The 20,192-nt window shown below is 46.1% G+C and overlaps 1 protein-coding gene across 2 annotated transcripts in view; it reads left to right on the forward strand.

Annotated features, from left to right (window-relative positions):
- ADAMTS17 (ADAM metallopeptidase with thrombospondin type 1 motif 17) overlaps positions 1 to 20,192 on the forward strand; it is a 262,297-nt gene that overhangs the window by 7,295 nt on the left and 234,810 nt on the right. For both annotated transcript variants that reach the window (XM_067471299.1, XM_067471300.1), the window contains exons 2-3: positions 1,729 to 2,108; positions 18,884 to 19,049. In XM_067471299.1, coding sequence (XP_067327400.1) covers positions 1,729 to 2,108; positions 18,884 to 19,049 — 546 coding nt within the window. The remainder of the gene's footprint in view (positions 1 to 1,728; positions 2,109 to 18,883; positions 19,050 to 20,192) is intronic.

A 20,192-nucleotide genomic window follows, 5' to 3' on the forward strand; every position in this document is an offset into this window, starting at 1 on the left:
CACATATATGGCAAACATTCAATGCCAATTTTGACATACAAACATATTCAGACATACACAGAGGCTATTTAACTTTTTCCGGCCACCAGGGGAGCTGTCGCTTTCATCATCCATCTGCGACGCTGGTGAAGCACTTCCGCATTCCCCGCATGCTTCCCCGCTGGAATGCTTTGCTGGAGTCTTCTTTATGGCCTCATAAATCAGTTAATTTAGCCTCCCCACACTTTAAGGTGGTGCCTTATTTTCCTACTTGACAGATGCAACTGTCTTTCGGGTTGCAAAGGTCGACAACAGGCTACACACAATTGGTTGGAAACCCACTCCAACCTGGGCTGGCTTCGAACTCATGACCTTTTTGGTCAGAGTGATCTTAATGCAGTTGACACTCAGCCAGCTGCGCCACAATCCCGTTTCTAATTGGAAACGTTCTGCCTTTTCACAGATGTTATCATGAATAGGGAGACTTGACTCTGTGTTTACACCAGCGTTTCTCAATCTGTGCTGCTCCAGTTATTTTGTACTTTGGCTTCCAGAAATCCCAGCCAGTTTACCAGAGTTGAGGAATTGTGGGAGCTGGAGTCTAAAATACATGGAGCACAGGTTGGGAAACTCTGGTTTATATGCTTCAGTCCCAGCAGTTCAGGTGAGTCTGGTTCAAACTGAGGCCTTTGCAGATGACACCAAATTGGGAGGGATAGCCAATACTCCAGAGGACAGGAGCAGGATTCAAAACGATCTTGACAGATTAGAGAGATGGGCCAAAACTAACAAAATGAAGTTCAACAGGGACAAATGCAAGATACTCCACTTTGGCAGGTAAAACGAAATGCAAAGATACAGAATGGGGGATGCCTGGCTCGAGAGCAGTACGTGTGAAAAAGATCTTGGAGTCCTTGTGGACACCAAGTTAAACATGAGCCAACAATGTGATGTGGCAGCAAAAAAAGTCAATGGGATTTTGGCCTGCATCAATAGGATTCTAGTGTCTAGATTTAGGGAAGTCATGCTACCCCTCTATTCTGTTTTGGTTAGACCACATCTGGAATATTGTGTCCAGTTCTGGGCACCACAATTCAAGAAAGATATTGACAATCTGGAATGTATCCAGAGGAGGGCGACTAAAATGATAAAAGGTCTGGAGAACAAGTCCTATGAGGAGCGGCTTAAGGAGCTGGGCATGTTTAGCCTGAAGAAGAGAAGGCTGAGAGGGGATATGATAGCCATGTATAAATATGTGAGAGGAAGCCACAGGGAGGAGGGAGCAAGCTTGTTTTCCGCTTCCCTGGAGACCAGGACGTGGAACAATGACTTCAAGCTTTCCTGGAGATTAGGATGTGGAACAATGGCTTCAAACTACAAGAGAGGAGATTCCATCTGAACATGGGGAAGTACTTCCTGACTGTGAGAGGCATTCAGCAGTGGAACTCTCTGCCCCGGAGTGTGGTGGAGGCTCCTCTGGAAGCTTTTAAACAGAGGCTGGATGGCCATCTTTCAGGGGTGATTTGAATGCAATATTCCTGCTTCTTGGCAGAATGGGGTTGGACTGGATGGCCCATGAGGTCTCTTCCAACTCTATGATTCTATGATTCTATGATTCTTTGCATTCAGGATGCAGAAGAGCAGGTATACTGTTATTTCCTACTGAGCCTGGGAATGAGGAGATGTGGAGAGAGCCCTATTATCGTTGTTTTCACCTTCCTCTCTCTTTCCCTCTCTCTCTCTTCATAGCCAGTGCTGATATCTCAGTGGTGATCCCAGAACGGGTGCCGGAGGAGCAGATCCATCTCCTGCAAGCCAAAGGGAGCCAAGTGTGGAGAGACCGGAGCCGGCGTTCTGCATCACTCGACCCCGAAGAGGAAGGAGCCGAGGAAGTGGCACCGCTCTTGATCCGCCTTCCTACAGGAAGTGGCCTTCACCTGGGCTCTGACCTCTACCTGAGCCTCCGTCCGAATGCACGGTTCTTGGCACCTGGGTTTTCGGTGCAGGAAATCCCTGAGGATCCAAGTGTCAATCGTAACGTCGGTGTGGATCGGAGTTGCTTTTACACAGGCCACGTGCTCAATCGCAGCGTTGACTCCTTTGCTTCGCTCAGCACCTGCAATGGACTGGTACTTGTCCTTATATCTTTGGCCTCATTTCATACAGTGGGTGGGTGAGTGAGTGGGGTGGATAGAAACACAATTCACTTATATTTATTGGGAAGTCATAGTTCAGAAAGACACTTACTGGGAAGTGGAGGGTACTCGGAAGTGGAAGTGGAGGGTGCTTATTAGGCAGGGTAGAAAGAAGAGGCATCTCTCCTCTGGTGTCATTTTCAGTATCAGTGCATGGGGAATTGTATTAGACATTGCCAGGGGCAGCTCAACACATTACTCAAAGTAAGCCTTTGCAGTATAGTTGATTTTGCCCAGGGGCGCTCTTGAGGTGCTCTTGGGGGAAAATAGACCTTGACATATGCAAGTTGTAGTTACTGGGATGTATAGTTCACCTACAATCAAAGAGCATTCTGAACTCCACCAATGATGGAATTGAACCAAATATGGCACACAGAACTCCCACGACAAACAGAAAATACACATCAGTGATTGGGGGGGGGGGGGGGGGCAAAATACTGTTTGCTTACCATTGAAAATTACCTAGGACCAGGCCTGTAGCGAGGGGGTGGTTTTAGGAGTTCAACCCCCCCCCCCGAAATGTTTCAGATTTTTTTTAAAAAAACTGGTTTACTCATGAATTTTAACTGGTTAACCAAATCCCCATGCTAAGTCTATGAGATGCAAAAAATTAAGAGTCCCTCCAGAACTGCAAGCACTATTTCAAGCAAATATTGACAATTTATTCACACTGTCATTACTTGCAGCAATAGCCGATGTAGTGAAGCAACCAAGTTGGGGGGGGGGGGATGTTGAATGCTCTCATTAAGGAGGCCAGACTTGGTGGAGGTGGTTGACAGGGGCGGAGCTGCAGGCTATTGAAGGCTGCTTTGCCCCCTGCTGTGCTCTTTGCTTCAGTGTGAGCTAGGAGGCAGATTTCAACCCCCCCCACGAAATTTTCAACCCCCCCCCCACGAAAATTTCAACCCCTCCCGAAATTTTTTTTTGGCTACGGCCCTGCCTAGGACCACCTCTGGACATTGCAGTATGGGGTGCTTAAGGTTTAGGAACCTGGCTATCTATCAATCATGTCCTTTTCCCATAGTTCACAATTCCATCTCGCCCTATCCCATAATTGGCCTATTTATTTTATTTATTTCGGTTGCTTCTGCCCCGCCCTTCTCACCCCGGGGGGGACTCAGGGCAGCTTACACAAGCAAGGCACAATTCGATGCCCACATCACAAACAGCAAAGGACAATAACAACAGTTGACACAATAATTTAGCAATAACAGTTAACAGAAGATAATAATTATTATCGGCAAAAACAACCATAAAACCAATAAAAGCAATAAAATCACTACAAACCCCATTGATGGCCAGCGTTTCAGAGCCTCATAGTTTACGTTCCAATTTCCACTAAATTGTCAGTCCTATCCATCTGGTTTCCATATCTAATTGTCAGGGTGTCCAAAGGCCTGGTCCCACAACCACGTCTTTACCTTCCTCCCGAAGGCAAGGAGGGATGTTGATGCCCTGATTTCCCCCGGGAGTGAGTTCCACAGGTGGGGGGCCACCAATGAGAAGGCCCTGCTCCTCGTCCCCACCAGCCTCACTTGTGATAGTGGTGGGGTCGAGAGCAGGGCCTCCCCAGATGATCTCAGATTCCGGGGTGGGACGTAGAGGGAGATACGTTCAGACAGATATGCTAGACCGGAACCGTAAAGGGTTTTGTAGGTCAAAACCAGCACCTTGAATTGTGCCTACTATTGCACTTCTTCTAAAATGGTTTTTGTTCCTGGATCATAAATGTCATTTCCTAATTGCTTCAATCATAAAAACATGGGAAAGGTTTAGCAAACTGCAAAACCTGCTATAGCACATTTGGTTCTAGCTTTTCAATGAATATCACGAGTCTCAACTATTTATTTGTCGTGTCAGGGCAACCAGTCAATTGTATTACATTTCTAACAGAACAAAACAAACAAACAGGCAAAATACAAAATTTGCGAGTTTGGTAATTGATTAAATGTCCTTTGACCAGTATCTGGTCACTTGGAGTGCCTCTGATGTGGCTGCAAGAAGGTCCTCCCTTGTGCATGTGGCAGGGCTCAGGGTGCATTGCAGCAGGTGGTCAGTGGTTTGCTCTTCTCCACACTCGCATGTCGTAGATTCCCCTTTGTGGCCCCATTTCTTGAGGTTGGCTCTGCATCTCGTGGTGCCAGAGCGCAGTCTGTTCAGTGCCTTCCAAGTCACCCAGTTTTCTATGTGCCCAGGGGGGAGTCTTTCATTTGGTATCAGACATTGGTTGAGGTTCTGGGTTTGAGCCTGCCACTTTTGGACTCTGGCTTGCTGAGGTGTTCCAGCGAGTGTCTCTGTAGATCTTTGAAAACTATTTCTTGATTTAAGTCGTTGACATGCTGGCTGATACCCAAACAAGGGATGAGCTGGAGATGTCTCTGCCTTGGTCCTTTCACTATTGGCTGCTACTTCCTGGCGGATGTCAGGTGGTGCAATACTGGCTAAATGGTGTAATTTCTCCAGTGGTGTAGGGCGCAGACACCCCGTGATAATGCGGCATGTCTCATTAAGAGCCACATCCACTGTTGGACTCTTGCTTGCTGAGGTGTTCCAGAGAGTATCTCTGTAGATCTTAGAAAACTATTTCTAGATTTAAGTCGTTGACGTGCTGGCTGATACCCAAATAAGGGATGAGCTGGAGATGTCTCTGCCTTGGCGAGTCTCAACTAATTTCACATAGTTTGTGCCACAAAAATGATGTTTCTGGAGTAGGACGATGATGTTTAAAGTCAGGACCGCACAATTAAGCAGGAAATAACACTTTCAAACCAGAAACAAAACATTTTTTCAAATTTGGTTACATAGTGAGAGAATCGTAGAGCTAGAAGATACCCCAAGGTCTGTCCAGTCCATCCCCCTTCTGTGCAGGAGGACATAATCCAAGCACCCCCAAAAGATGGCTGTCCAGTCTCTCCTTAAAGGGAAGGAGACTCCACCAGACTCAAGGGCAGCACACTCTTCCGTTAGACCGTCAGGAAGTTCTTCCTGATGTTTAGGTGGAATCTCGTTTCCTGCAGTTTGAATCCGTGGATCCTTCCATGGAATCTCATGGTTATTTATTTATTATTTATTTACAGCATTTATTTTCCGCCCTTCTCACCCCGCAGGGGACTCATGGCGGATTACAGTGTACACACATATGGCAAACATTCAATGCCAATTTTGACTTACAACATATACAGACATACACAGAAGCTATTTAACTTTTTCAGGCCGCCAGGGGAGCTGTCGCTTTCATCGTTCATCTGCGACACTGATGAAGTACTTCCGCATTCCCCGCATGCTTCCCCGCTGGAATGCTTTTCTGGAGTCTTTTTTATGGCCTAATAAATTAGTTAATTTAGCCTCCCCACACTTTAAGGTGGTACCTAATTTTCCTACTTGACAGATGCAACTGTATTTCGGGTTGCAAAGGTCGGCAACAGGCTATACAATTGATTGGAAACCCACTCCAACCCGGGCTGGCTTCGAACTCATGACCTTTTGGTCAGAGTGATCTTAATGCAGCTGACATTCACAGTTACGCCACAATCCTGGTGCACAATCCCAATCCTGGTTCCATTCTTCCCGCCTCCTGCATATCCATACACACAATGCAGGACTCTTATTGTTGTGTAGGGATAGCTCAGGAAACACACCTTGGAAGCTTCTGCAGAAGGAGGCAGCAGACAAACCAGTAGAATCATAGAATGATAGAATAACAGAGTTGGAAGAGACAATATGGACCATCTAGTCCAACACCCTACTATGCAGGAAAAGCACCCCTGACAGATGGCCTCTGTTTAAAAGCCTCTAGAGAAGGAGCCTTCACTGGACTCGGGGCAGAGAGAGAGTTCCACTGCTGAACAGCTCTCCTTATGGTCAGGAAGTTCTTCCTCATGGGTTGTTGTAGGTTTTTTCGGGTTGTATGGCCATGGTCTAGAGGCATTCTCTCCTGACGTTTCGCCTGCATCTATGGCAAGCATCCTCAGAGGTAGTGAGGTCTGTTGGAACTAGGAAAAAGGGTTTGTATATCTGTAGAATGACCAGGGTGGGACAAAGGACTCTTGTCTGCTGGAGCTAGGTGTGAATGTTTCAGCTGACCACCTTGATTAGCATATAATGGACTGAGCAAACTTTTGTTGAGAGGTAATTAGATGTCCTTGTTTGTTTCCTCTCTGTTGTTGTGCTGTTGCAATTTTGAGTTTTTAAATACTGGTAGCCAGATTTTGTTTATTTTCATGGTTTCCTCCTTTCTGTTGAAATTGTCCACATGCTTGTGGATTTCAATGGCTTCTCTGTGTAGTCTGACATGGTGGTTGTGAGAGTGGTCCAGCATTTCTGAGTTCTCAAATAATATGCTGTGTCCAGGTTGGTTCATCAGGTGCTCTGCCATGGCTGACTTCTCTGGTTGAAGTAGTCAGCAGTGCCTTCCATGTTCCTTGATTCGTGTCTGGGCAATGCTGCTGCGTTTGGTGGTCCCTCTGTAGACTTGTCCACAGCTGCATGGTACACGGTAGACTCCTGCAGAAGTGAGAGGATCCCTCTTGTCCTTTGCTGAACGTAGCATTTGTTGGATTTTCTTGGTGGGTCTGTAGATAGTTTGTATGTTGTGTTTCCTCGTCAGCTTCCCAATGCAGTCTTCCTCATGTTCGGATGGAATCTCCTTCCCTGTCACTTGAACCCATGTCTCAGTCATTGAGTCCTAGTCTCTGGGGCAGCAGAAACTCTTCCTTATGACGTCCTTTCACATATTTATACATGTGTCCTCTCATGTTTCCTCTCAGCCTTCTCTTCTGAGGCTAAACAGACCCAGTTCTTTAAGAAATGGCTCATAGCTATTATTTATTATCTCCAGATCTTTGCTCCTTTCAGTCTCCCTCTTCCTCTGGACACCTTCAAGCTTAAAGTCAACATCTTTCTTCAATTGTGGGGCCCAGAACTGGACACAGTGTGCTTCTAGGTGAAGAGGTCTGACTAATGCACCATGACTTCCTTCGATCTAGTGTTGTTTCCTGTTTAATTGTGTGATCCCTTGTAAGTCGACTTTCAGATCTCCATTGGAGATGTGCCATGAGCACCTTTGCCCCTTGTCACCCTTTTAATCCACATTGAGGCACCAGGCTCTGCTTTGTATCAATTCTTTCAATTTCATAGAATCATAGAATCAAAGAATTGGAAGAGACCTCATGGGTCATCCAGTCCAACCCCCTGCCAAGGAGCAGGAATATTGCATTCAAATCACCCCTGACAGATGGCCATCCAGCCTCTGCTTAAAAGCCTCCAAAGAAGGAGCCTCCACCACACTCCTTGGCAGAGAGTTCCACTGCTGAACGGCTCTCACAGTCAGGAAGTTCTTCCTCATGTTCAGATGGAATCTCCTCTCTTGTAGTTTGAAGCCATTGTTCCGCGTTCTAGTCTCCAGGGAAGCAGAAAACAAGCTTGCTCCCTCCTCCATGTGGCTTCCTCTCACATATTTATACATGGCTATCATATCCCCTCTCAGCCTTCTCTTCTTCAGGCTAAACATGCCAGCTCCTTAAGCCGCTCCTCATAGGGCTTGTTCTCCAGACCTTTTATCATTTTAGTCGCTCTCCTCAGGAGGCATCTCTTAACTGTTCGCTGGGTTGTGGCTGGATCTCCGACTTCCAGCTTCTCTGGCCACAACTTGGTATTCCCTCTCCATCTCCTTTGGATTCCTTCCTCTTCCTTCAGAATAGGAACAGGTGGGAGCTGCATTCGGCAAACGGAGGTGCAGATAGTTTGAGTCAATAAAGCCAGGTAGAACTGGAGACGACATGGCTTTCTTGAGGAAGGTTAGGAAGTAGGTCCACCGGTTTGACTTAAGATTTAATAGCCAAAGAGCTTTAGGTGGGACGAAGACCAAAAAAGCAACTGTGGGCAACTCTTTGTCTATCCTGCTTAGAGGATCTGACGTCAGCATTGCTCACTCCCACGTGCAAATTCTCTCTCTCTCTACACACACACACACATTCTCTCTCACACTGTGAAATGTGTGAAACCGCTTAGGATAAATAAGATCATGACCGTACAGGAATATAGCTGGAATACCTAAGGCAGTGGTTCTCAACTTTCCTCATGCTGCGACCCCTTAATACAGTTCCTCATGTGGTGGTGACCCCCAACCATAACATTATTTTCCTTCCTACTTCATAACTGCCATTTTGCTGCTGTTATGAATTGTCATGTAAATATCTGATACACAGGGTGTATTTTCATTCACTGGACCAAATTTGGCACAAATACCCGATACGCCCAAATTTGAATACTGGTGGGGTTGGGCGGTTGATTTTGTAATTTGGGAGTTGTAGTTGCTGGGATTTATCGTTCACTTGCAATCAAAGAGCATTCTGAACTCGACCAGTGATGAAATTGGGCCAAACTTGGCACACAGAACTCCCATGACCAACAGAAAATACTGGAAGGGTTTGGTGGGCATTGACTTTGAGTTTTGGAGTTGTAGTTCGCCTACATCCAGAGAGCACTGTGGACTCAAACAATGATGGATCTGTACCAAACTTGACACGAATATTCCATATGCCAAAATATGAACACTTGTGGGCTTTGGGGAAAATAGACCTTGACATTTGGGAGTTGTAGGTGCTGGGATTTATAGTTCACTTGCAATCAAAGAGCATTCTGAACTCCATCAGTGATTGAATTGGGCCAAACCTGGCACACAGAACTCCCATGACCAACAGAAAACACTGGAAGGGTTTGGTGGGCATTGACTTTGAGTTTTGGAGTTGTAATTTGCCTACATCCAGAGAGCACTGTGGACTCAAACAATGATGGATCTGGACTAAACTTGGCAAGAATACTCAGTATGCCTAAATGTGAACACTTGTGGACTTCAAGGAAAATAGACCTTGATATTTGGGAGTTGTAGGTGCTGGGATTTATAGTTCACTTGCAATCAAAGAGCATTCTGAACCCCACCAATGACAGAATTGGGCCCAACTTCCCACATGGAACCCCCACGACCAACAGAAAATACTGTGTTTTCTGGTGGTCTTTAGTGACCCCTCTGACACTCCCTCGTGACCCCTCCAGGGGTCCCGACCCCCAGGTTGAGAACCACTGACCTAAGGTGTTCTATCTGCAAGAAGTAATCATGAATGCAGCAAAAAGCAAAGTGTTCCTCATTAGTAACATGTCATTAACAGAGTTTTTAATGCCTTTAACATGAAGTACGTGGTCCTGAGTTGCTTGTTCAGAGTGGATTAAATCTTCTGGATTACTATTTGGGAGTCTGTTATTCTAGGCAAAGGAGATTTGCCATTGAAAGCTGAGGTGTGTGTGGCCAAGATGAGCAAAACAATGCACTCAACAATGGCAATGAACAGGCCTTGATCTCAGCCGTGATGCAAAATCCTGTTGCATCCTATGGTTTGACTCTGAAATATCTTCGCTGCGGTGAACTGCTTCCTTGGTAACTTTCTATCTCTTTCTGATTTGGTGTCACTTTTAATAGGAATCCCATCTGTGGGAGAACAAAACTGCGGGTTGTTTGGAGCAGCCGCTACATTCATGAGATCTGTGTGCCATACATAAGTAGAATAACATGCCCTACGCAGTGAGTGAAGCACAAAATAAATAGGAACACCGACTCGCGCATGGCATTCGCCTGCATCACCATTGGCGGAGGACAGAGAGTGAGGGGAGGAGTGGCATATCATCCTGCAAAGGCGCTGCCATGCGCTTGGGATTTATTTATTCATCGTGTCAGAAGTGAATTGAGAATGCAGTTATAATATTTAGAAAAATATGAGAGAAGCATCCTCGCAGAATAGTAACTCATCCAGGTGTTCCCTGGGCAACGTTGTTGTAGATGATTGATTATAGAATCATAGAGTTGGAAGAGACCTCATGGGCCATCCAGTCCAACCCCCTGCCAAGAAGCAGGAATATTGCATTCAAAGCACCCCTGACAGATGGCCATCCAGCCTCTGTTTAAAAGCCTCCAAAGAAGGAGCCTCCACCACACTCCGAGGCAGAGAGTTCCACTGCTGAACAGCTCTCGCAGTCAGGAAGTACTTCCTAATGTTTAGATGTAATCTCCTCTCTTGTAGTTTGAAGCCATTGTTCCACATCCTAGTCTCCTGGGAAGCAGAAAACAAGCTTGCTCCCACCTCCCTGTGACTTCCTCTCACATATGTATACATGGCTAGCATGTCTCCTTTCAGCCTTCTCTTCTTCAGGCTAAACATGCCCAGCTCTTTAAGCCGCTCCTCATAAGGCTTGTTTTCAGACCCTTGATCATTTTAGTCGCCCTCCTCTGGACACATTACAGCTTGTCAATATCTCTCTTCAATTGTGGTGCCCAGAACTGGACACAGTATTCTAGGTTTGGTCTAACCAAGGTGGAATAGGGGGTAGCATGACTTCCCTAGATCTAGACACTATGCTCCTATTGATACAGGCCAAAATCCCATTGGCTATTTTTGCCGCCACATCACATTGTTGGCTCATGTTTAACTTGCTGTCCACAAGGACTCCAAGATCTTTTTTACACATACTGCTCTCGAGCCAGGCATTGTCCCCCATTCTGTATCTTTGCATTTCGTTTTTTCTGCCTAAGTGGAGTATCTTGCATTTGTCCCTGTTGAACTTCATTTTGTTAGTTTTGGCCCATCTCTCTAATCTGTCAAGATTGTTTTGAATCCTGCTCCTGTCCTCTGGAGTATTGGCTCTCCCTCCCAATTTGGTGTCATCTGCAACCTTGATGATCCTGCCTTCTAGCCCTTCATCTAAGTCATTAATGAAGATGTTGAACAGGACCGGGCTCAGGACGGAACCCTGTTGATGGCACTCCGCTCGTCACTTCTTTGCAGGATGAAGAGGAAGCATTGGGGAGAATCACCCTCTGGGTTCGTCCATTTAACCAATTACAGATCCACCTCACCATAGTTTTGCCTAGCCCACATTGGACTAGTTTCCTTGCCAGAAGGTCATGGGGACCTTGTCAAAGGCCTTGTCGAAGGTAATGATCAAGATGCCCAAAATGATGAAAGAGGAAATACAGCAAGGAAGCTCCACTTCCTTTTCCCTGAACCCAACGGAAAGAACAAGCGTCCTTCCTTCTCAACACCACCTTGCTGAGTTAATTGGGTGCAAGCTGTGTTTGCAATTGCACTAGGTTTGCGGTATTTGCTGTAAGCTGGAGGCAAAGGAGGGAAGTGGGAAATGGACAGAGAAACTGGGACTTTGAAAGGCAGCTGAAAAAATGGGATGATGGAATCAGAGGTTTCATTATCAAGTTGATATAGTTGGAAGATACGGGCAAGTGTTTTCAGGTGAAGGATGGAGATGACAAAAGGGAAAAATTCCAGGATGTTGCTATTGTGTTGCACATGTTTGATATCACAAGAGCTTTAGTTTGTATTTGGGAAGCTCTCTATGCATCTGAGAGAGTAGGTTAAGGGTATTTATTTATTATGTCCGGGGCAACCAGACAATTGTATTACATTTCTAACACAACAAAACAAACAAACAAAATACAAAATTTGCAAGCTTGGTAGTTGATTAAATGCCCTTTGACCAGTATCTGGCCACTTGGAGTGCCTCTGGTGTTGCCGCAAGGAGGTCCTCCCTTGTGCATGTGGCAGGGCTCAGGTTGCATTGCAGCAGGTGGTCAGTGGTTTACTCTTCTCCACACTCGCATGTCGTGGACTCCACTTTGTGGCCCCATTTCTTGAGGTTGGCTCTGCATCTCGTGGTGCCAGAGCGCAGTCTGTTCAGCGCCTCCCAAGTTGCCCAGTTTTCTGTGTGCCCAGGGGGGAGTCTCTCATTTGGTATCAGCCATTGATTGAGGTTCTGGGTTTGAGCCTGCCACTTTTGGACTCTGGCTTGCTGAGGTGTTCCAGCGAGTCTCTCTGTAGATCTTAGAAAACTATTTCTTGATTTAAGTCATTGACGTGCTGTCTGATACCCAAACAAGGGATGAGCTGGAGATGTCATTGCCTTGGTCCTTTCACTATTGGCTGCTACTTCCCGGCGGATGTCAGGTGGAGCAATACCAACTAAACAGTGTAATTTCTCCAGTGGTGTAGGGCGCAGACACCTCATGATAATGCGGCATGTCTCATTAAGAGCCACATCTACTGTTTTAGCGTGGTGAGATGTGTTCCACACTGGGCATGCATACTCAGCAGCAGAGTAGCATAGCGCAAGGGCAGATGTCTTCACTGTGTCTGGTTGTGATCCCCATGTTGTGCCAGTCAGCTTTCGTATGATATTGTTTCTAGCAGCCACTTTTTGCTTGATATTCAGGCAGTGCTTCTTGTAGGTCAGAGCACAGTCCAGGGTGACTCCCAGGTATTTGGGTGTGCTGCAATGCTCCAGTGGGATTCCTTCCCAGGTGATCATCAGAGCTCTGGATGCTTGTCTGTTCTTAAGGTGAAAGGCACATGTCTGTGTTTTAGATGGATTAGGGATCAGCTGGTTTTCCCTGTAGTAGGCGGTAAGAGCACCTAGAGCTTCGAAGAGCTTCTGTTCTACCATCTCAAAGCTCCCTGCTTGAGCAGTAATGGCACGATCATCAGCATAGATGAAACTCTCTGTCCCTTCTGGCAGTGGCTGGTCATTTTTATAGATGTTGAACATGGATGGAGCAAGCACGCTCCCCTGAGGCAGGCCGTTCTTCTGTTTCCGCCATCTGCTTCTTTGATCCTGGAACTCAACAAAAAAGCTCCTGTTTTGTAGCAGATTTCCTATGAGGCGGGTGAGGTGGTAATCCTTTGTGATATTATACAATTTTCTCAGGAGGAGTCGGTAGTTTGCAGTATCATACGCCGCCAACAGGTCTATGAAGACAGCTCCTGTGATCTGCTGCTTTTCAAAGCCATCTTCTATGTGCTGAGTCAGGTTCAGCACTTGCAATGTGCAGCTTTTGCCTTTCCTGGAGGTTAAGGGTGCAACTGCAGTGTAGAATTAATTCAGCTTGACACCACTTGAAGTGCCATGGCTCCATGCTGTTGAATCCTGGAAGTTGCAGGTTTACAAGGTCTGTAGCCTTCTTTGCCAAAGAGATTGACCAATACCAGAGTTGGCCATCTTTGTGCATGATCACAATGGAGTGCCAGGGCTCTTTCTGTCCCTTCCTCTCTTCCTCCTCCTTCCCCCTTGAACATTGAAATGGAGGCATTTATTGCATGGGCAGCAAGCAAGAGAGGCTCGGTATTCTTTGTGCTCTCAAATGGTTGACTTCTTCAGTATGATGCACCAGGGAAGACCCTTTATTGGTCCAGCTGCATAGGCTTGGATTGCTGCCTTGGCACAAAATCTTGACTCGTATACGAGAATCGTTTTAGCTAGCCTCTTAATTACCTTGGCAATACAACTGCCCTGCCTTTGGAGGTTCCAGCAGAACGGTGGGTCTCCTTATTAGTTGGATTCCTCCTCCTGGTGCCCAACCTAATTGTGTCATGCTAATTGCAAAATGGGAGTTGGGTTTAATAACATCACAGCAGCCCTTTGGAAACTGGCACGCTAATGAATCCCGAGCCCCTCTGCAGGTGCAGATGCCCTCCGGCAGAAAAGCCCTCGGAACATGAAAAGTCGCCTTTGGTGGGGAACTGAAAGCCTTGCTATTTTCCCCGCATGGCTTTGGCATTTTGTGAAAGATCCTGGCTTTGTGCCGGAGCACCAATGAACCCCAGGATACAAATCAGAGCAACAAGGCTGTGTTCCAAAGCAAGAATCCTCATCGTTTTCTGTCTTGGCCAAATTCTCCAGAAAGTGCTCATTAGGCGGTAAGGCAGTGGTTCTCAACCTTCCTAATGCCGCGACCCCTTACTACATGTTCCCACGTTGTGGTGACCCCCAACCATAATGTTATTTTCGTTGCTACTTCTTTAATTTGCTACTGTTGTGAATCGTAATATAAATATCTGATATGCAGGATGTATTTTCATTCACTGGACCAAATTTGGCACAAATACCCGAAACGCCCAAATTTGAATACTGGTGGGGTTGGAGGGGATTGATTTTGTCATTTGGGAATGTTGGAATTGCTGGGATTTATAGTTCACCTAAAATCACAGAGCCTTTTGAACTCCATCAATGATGGAATTGAATCAAACTGGGCATACAGAATTCCCATGGCCAAGAGAAATACTGGGAGAATGTATTGTCGAAGGCTTTCATGGCTGGAATCACTAGGTTGGGATTTATAGTTCACCTATAATCAAAGAGCATTCTGAACTCCACCAGTGATGGATTTGAACCTAATTTGCCACATAGAACTCCCATGACCAACAGAAAATACTGGAAGGGTTTGATGGGTATTGACTTTGAGTTTGGGAGTTGTAGTTCACCTACATCCAGAGAGCACTGTGGACTCACGCAATGGTTGATCTGGACCAAACTTGGCACAAATACTCAATATGCACAAATGTGAACACTGATGGAGCCTGGGGAAAATAGACCTTGACTTTTGGGAGTTGTAGTTGCTGGGATTTATAGTTCATTAAAATCAAAGAACATTCTGAACTCCACCAACGATAGAATTCGCTCAAACTTCCCACATAGAATCCCCATGACCATCAGAAAATACTGTGTATTGTTGAAGGCTTTCATGGCCGGAATCACTAGGTTCTTGTAGGTTTTTTCGGGCTATAGGGCCATGTTCTAGAGGCATTTCTCCTGACGTTTCGCCTGCATCTATGGCAAGCATCCTCAGAGGTAGTGAGGTCTGTTGGAAATAGGGAAATGGGTTTATATATCTGTGGAATGACTGGGGTGGGGCGAAGAGCTCTTCTCTGCTGGAGCTAGGTGTGAATGTTTCAGCTGACCACCTTCATTAGCATTTGAAGGCTTGGCTCAGCCTGGGAAAATCTCTTGCTGGGAGGTGTTAAGATGTGCCTGGTTGTTTCCTCTCTGCTGTTTTGCTGTAGTAATTTTAGAGTTTTTTAATACTGGTAGCCAGATTTTGTTCATTTTTATGGTGTCCTCCTTTCTGTTGAAATTGTCCACATGCTTGTGGATTTCAATGGCTTCTCTGTGTAGTCTGACATGGCGGTTGTTGGAGTGGTCCAGCATTACTGGGAGAGTCTGGTGGACACTGACCTTGAGTTTTTGGAGTTGTGGTTCACCTATATCCATAGAACACTGTGGACTCAAACAGTGATGGATCTGGATCAAACTTGGCACAATATACCCAAATGTGAACACTGGTAGAGTTTGGAGAAAATAGACCTTGCCATTTGGGAGTTGTAGCTGCTGGGATTCATAGTTCACCCACAATGAAATAGTATTCTGAACCCCACCAATGATAGAATTAGACCAAACTTTCCACGCAGAACACCCATGACAAAGAGAAAATACTATGTTTTCTGATGGTCTTTGGTGACCCCGCTGACACCCTGTCGCGACCCCCACAGGGGTCCCGACCCCCAGGTTGAGAACCACTGTGGTAAGGAGAAAGTTAGTCTACAGTCGCCTTGCAATGTGGAATTATGTGAGCAAGACGAAGTCGAGGAGTCAGTGAAGACCAAGACTGGCATGTTGTGCGTGGGGGGCCAGTGTAATTTATAACACATATGTAATGTTGATTGTAAATCATGTTAATGCTGTTGGCTGTTCCACGTCCAAGCGCTTGTATGTACGTACGTGCAGATGTCTCGCTTGGGAGGGTGCCTGGCTGGCTGGCTGGTGCAGAGCTGTGCTCTGTTCGCCTGGAAAAGAAACGAAAAAACCCTCAAAATGCCTCTCCTTCCCTTTCAATCTGGACCCATCTGGTGTGTACTGTTTACAACCAGGGAAAGTACCAGCGGAGAAACAGAAAGAGAAAATGAATGAAGCCACTTTGGCATATCTCCACACTGAGATATGTATGTTGGAGTATTCAATGATTGTCAACCATAGTTTTGTTATACTGTTGTGATATACAGAGTCGGGGGCTTTTCCTAACAGTAAAGATCACACACAATTATGATAATAGGCCTCTCTAGGATCATTATCATCACTACATCTGATGATGCCACCCCCTAAATGCCATATCTCTTCAACCAGGCTGTAATCCAGCTGAAACTTTTCCAAAACGTTTTTGATTTGGATTTTGGGAAGTGACATCTGCTGCTCTTTCCCAGTTATTTTATTTGTCATGTCAGGGGCAGCCAGACAATTGTATTACATTTCTAACAGAACGAAACAAACAAACAAACAAACAGACAAAACACAAAATTTGCAAGCTTGGTAGTTGATGAAATGTCTTTTGACCAGTATCTGGCCACTTGGAGTGCCTCTGGTGTTGCTGCAAGAAGGTCCTCCATTGTGCATGTAGCAGGGCTCAGGTTGCATTGCAGCAGGTGGTCAGTAGTTTGCTCTACTCCACACTCACATGTCGTGGATTCCACTTTGTAACCCCATTTCTGAAGGTTGGCTCTGCATCTCGTGGTGCCAGAGCGCAGTCTGTTCAGCGCCTTCCAAGTCGCCCAGTCTTCTGTGTGCCCAGGGGGGAGTCTCTCATTTGGTATCAGCCATTGGTTGAGGTTCTGGGTTTGAGCCTGCCACTTTTGGACTCTCGCTTGCTGAGGTGTTCCAGCGAGTGTCTCTGTAGATCTTAGAAAACTATTTCTTGATTTAAGTCATTGACGTGCTGGCTCTGATACCCAAACAGGGGATGAGCTGGAGATGTCTCTGCCTTGGTCCTTTTACTGTTGGCTGCTACTTCCCGGCGGATGTCAGGTGGTGCAATACTGGCTAAACAGTGTAGTTTCTCCAGTGGTGTAGGGCGCAGACACTGCGTGATAATACGACATGTCTCATTAAGAGCCACATCCACTGTTTTAGCATGGTGAGATGTGTTCCACACTTGGCATGTCCAGTTAAGAGATACATTGAGAACAGGCAGGCCCTGGAGAGACTCCTTGAAGTCTCTGTGCACTCCAGTATTCCATCAATGTCATTTTCCAGTATCTCAATTTACAGCTTTTTGGAAACCTTTTAGTTGAGGCATTGTAGTTTTGGGGTCTCATTTGTTAATTATAATTATAATAATAATAATAACAATAATAATAATACACTGTTTATATTCCGCCCTTCTCCCCGTGGGGAGAAGTGATTAGATGTTCCTTGTTTGTTTCCTCTCTGTTGTTGTGCTGTTGTAATTTTAGAGTTTTTTAATACTGGTAGTCAGATTTTGTTCCTTTTCATGGTTTCCTCCTTTCTGTTAAAATTGTCCACATGCTTGTATATTTCAATGGCTACTCTGTGTAATCTGACATGGTGGTTGTGAGAGTGATCCAGCATTTCTGTTTGTTTCTGAGGAAACAAACAAGGACATCTAATCACATCTCAACAAAAGTTTGCTGCAGGCACTGTCAAGCCATTATATGTTAATCAAGGTTTCGGCGGTGTCCAGGGGAGCATTTGCACAACTCAAACTCGTGCGCCAGCTGCGGCCGTACCTTGGGAAGTCTGATTTGGCCACGGTGGTCCACGCTCTAGTTACATCCCGGATTGATTACTGCAACGCGCTCTACGTGGGGTTGCCCTTGAAGACTGCCCGGAAGCTTCAGATGGTCCAGCGCTCGGCAGCCAGGTTGCTAACGGGAGCGGCACTCAGGGAGCACACCACTCCTCTGTTGAGCCAGCTCCACTGGCTGCCAATCCGCTACCGGGCACAATTCAAGGTGCTGGCTTTAGCCTATAAAGCCCTAAACGGTTCTGGCCCCACTTACCTCTCCAAACACATCTCCACCTATGAACCGACTAGAACATTAAGATCGTCTGGGGAGGCCCTGCTCTCGATCCCGCCTGCGTCACAGGCACGCTTGGCGGGGACGAGAGACAGGGCCTTCTCAGTGGTGGCCCCTCGGCTATGGAATGCCTTGCCGGTAGACATCAGACAGGCACCCTCGTTGCTGACGTTTCGGAGAATGGTCAAGACCTGGCTTTACGAACAAGCGTTTGGCTAAGCAATGCAACTAATTAAGGAAGACGGTAAATGGAACATAGGAACAGCACAACGACTATGAGAACGGATCTGATTTTAATTGAGGCGTTATATATGTTGTTTGTTGATTTGTCCTGTCTGATTGTTAATTGTTGTGGATCGACGTCGTCGATCCTGTTGTTGTATTGTTGTGTTTTAATTGCACTGTAAACCGCATTGAGTCGCCTGTTAAGGGCTGAAAAATGCGGTATAAAAATGAAGCAAATAAATAAATAAATAATAAGGTGGTCAGTTGAAACATTTACACCTTGCTCCAACAGACAAGAGTCCTTTGTCTAAACCCTGGTCATTCCACAATATATAAACCCCTTTTCCTACTTCCAACAGACCTCACTACCTCTGAGGATGCTTACCATAGATGCAGGTGAAACGTCAGGAGAGAATGCCTCTAGACCATGGCCATATAGCCCAAAAAACCCTACAACAACCCAGTGATTCCGGCCATGAAAGCCTCGACAATCTAATGACTTCTTTCAATAGGGAAAGCAGGTTTCTCAATTGAACTAACACTGCCATGAGAGCAAAACATACAGAACTTTTTAAAAACTGCAAATCTGGGACATCCTTTTTTAAAAGGAGCTGCATCTTCGAATCGACGAAATGCAGTCACAACTGCAAATGTGCTACCGGGTTGGCTTATGATTTCACCACCAACAAAGATTATAACAGCCATTGCTTGTTGTGTTTCTGCCTGCTGAATGGTTCAGACTCCCAATGTGATTCTAAGAACAATTTCTTTGTTGGTGAACAGGTTGGCTTGATCCAGATTGAGTCGGAACAAGTGCAGATACGTCCGGTGAACACGTCGGAGGTGTCATTCGATGGGAAGGAGCACTTCCTCAGACGCAAAAGGTCCACTCAATCCGCCCGCGCTAACCAGCTGGGGGTCCCAGGGGAACACTGCAAAGTGGTGGCAGGTGAGTGAGCGTTCAGAAGTCCGCGTGCCAACAAATAGCATCCTTGAACCAAGGGGGCAGGAGCTGGGCATTGCAGCACTGTAGGTGGGACCTTGGGACGACACAATAGGTTGCTTCTCCTGTGTAGTTTTGGGGCAGTCAAAGACATGTGCATGCAATTTACTCCATTCGTGTCCCAGTACTAAGTAGGTTTATGTCAAATGTCCATGTGCTGATAAGGGCAAGGTTTACAAGGGTTGGCTGGAATAGCAGCAGGGATCCAGAGCATACAACAGAGCAGATAAGGGAGCGAGTGATCCTGGCATGCAAAAGGCAGCGGGCATGAAGATATCACTTCATGCCCGCTGTCACTTCCTAATTTGTTCTATCATAAAAACATGGAGAATCATAGAATCAGAGTTGGAAGAGACCTCATGGACTATCCAGTCCAACCCCATTCTGCCAAGAAGCAGGAATATTGCATTCAAATCACCCCTGACAGATGGCCATCCAGCCTCTGTTTAAAAGCTTCCAAAGAAGGAGCCTCCACCACACTCCGGGGCAGAGAGTTCCACTGCTGAATGGCTCTCACAGTCAGGAGGTTCTTCCTCATGTTCAGATGGAATCTCCTCTCTTGTAGTTTGAAGCCATTGTTCCGTGTCCTAGTCTCCAGGGAAGCAGAGAACAAGGCTTCCTCTCACATATTTATACATGGCTATCATATCTCCTCTCAGCCTTGTCTTCTTCAGGCTAAACATGTCCAGCTCCTTAAGCCGCTCCTCATAGGGCTTGTTCTCCAGACCCTTGATCATTTTAGTCGCCCTCCTCTGGACACATTCCAGCTTGTCAATATCTCTCTTGAATTGGACACAATATTCCAGGTGTGGTCTAACCAAAGCGGAAGAGAGGGGTAGCATTACTTCCCTGGATCTAGACACTATGCTCCTATTGATGCAGGCCAAAATCCCATTGGCTTTTTTTGCCACCACATCACATTGTTGGCTCATGTTTAACTTGTTGTCCATGAGGACTCCAAGATCTTTTTCACACGTACTGCTCTCGAGCCAGGCGTCCCCCATTTTGTATCTTTGCATTTCGTTTTTCCTGCCAAAGTGGAGTATCTTGCATTTGTCCTTGTTGAACTTCATTTTGTTGGTTTTGGCC

Source organism: Anolis sagrei, chromosome 9 (genome assembly GCF_037176765.1).
Source record: "Anolis sagrei isolate rAnoSag1 chromosome 9, rAnoSag1.mat, whole genome shotgun sequence".
NCBI classification, from domain to species: domain Eukaryota; kingdom Metazoa; phylum Chordata; class Lepidosauria; order Squamata; family Dactyloidae; genus Anolis; species Anolis sagrei.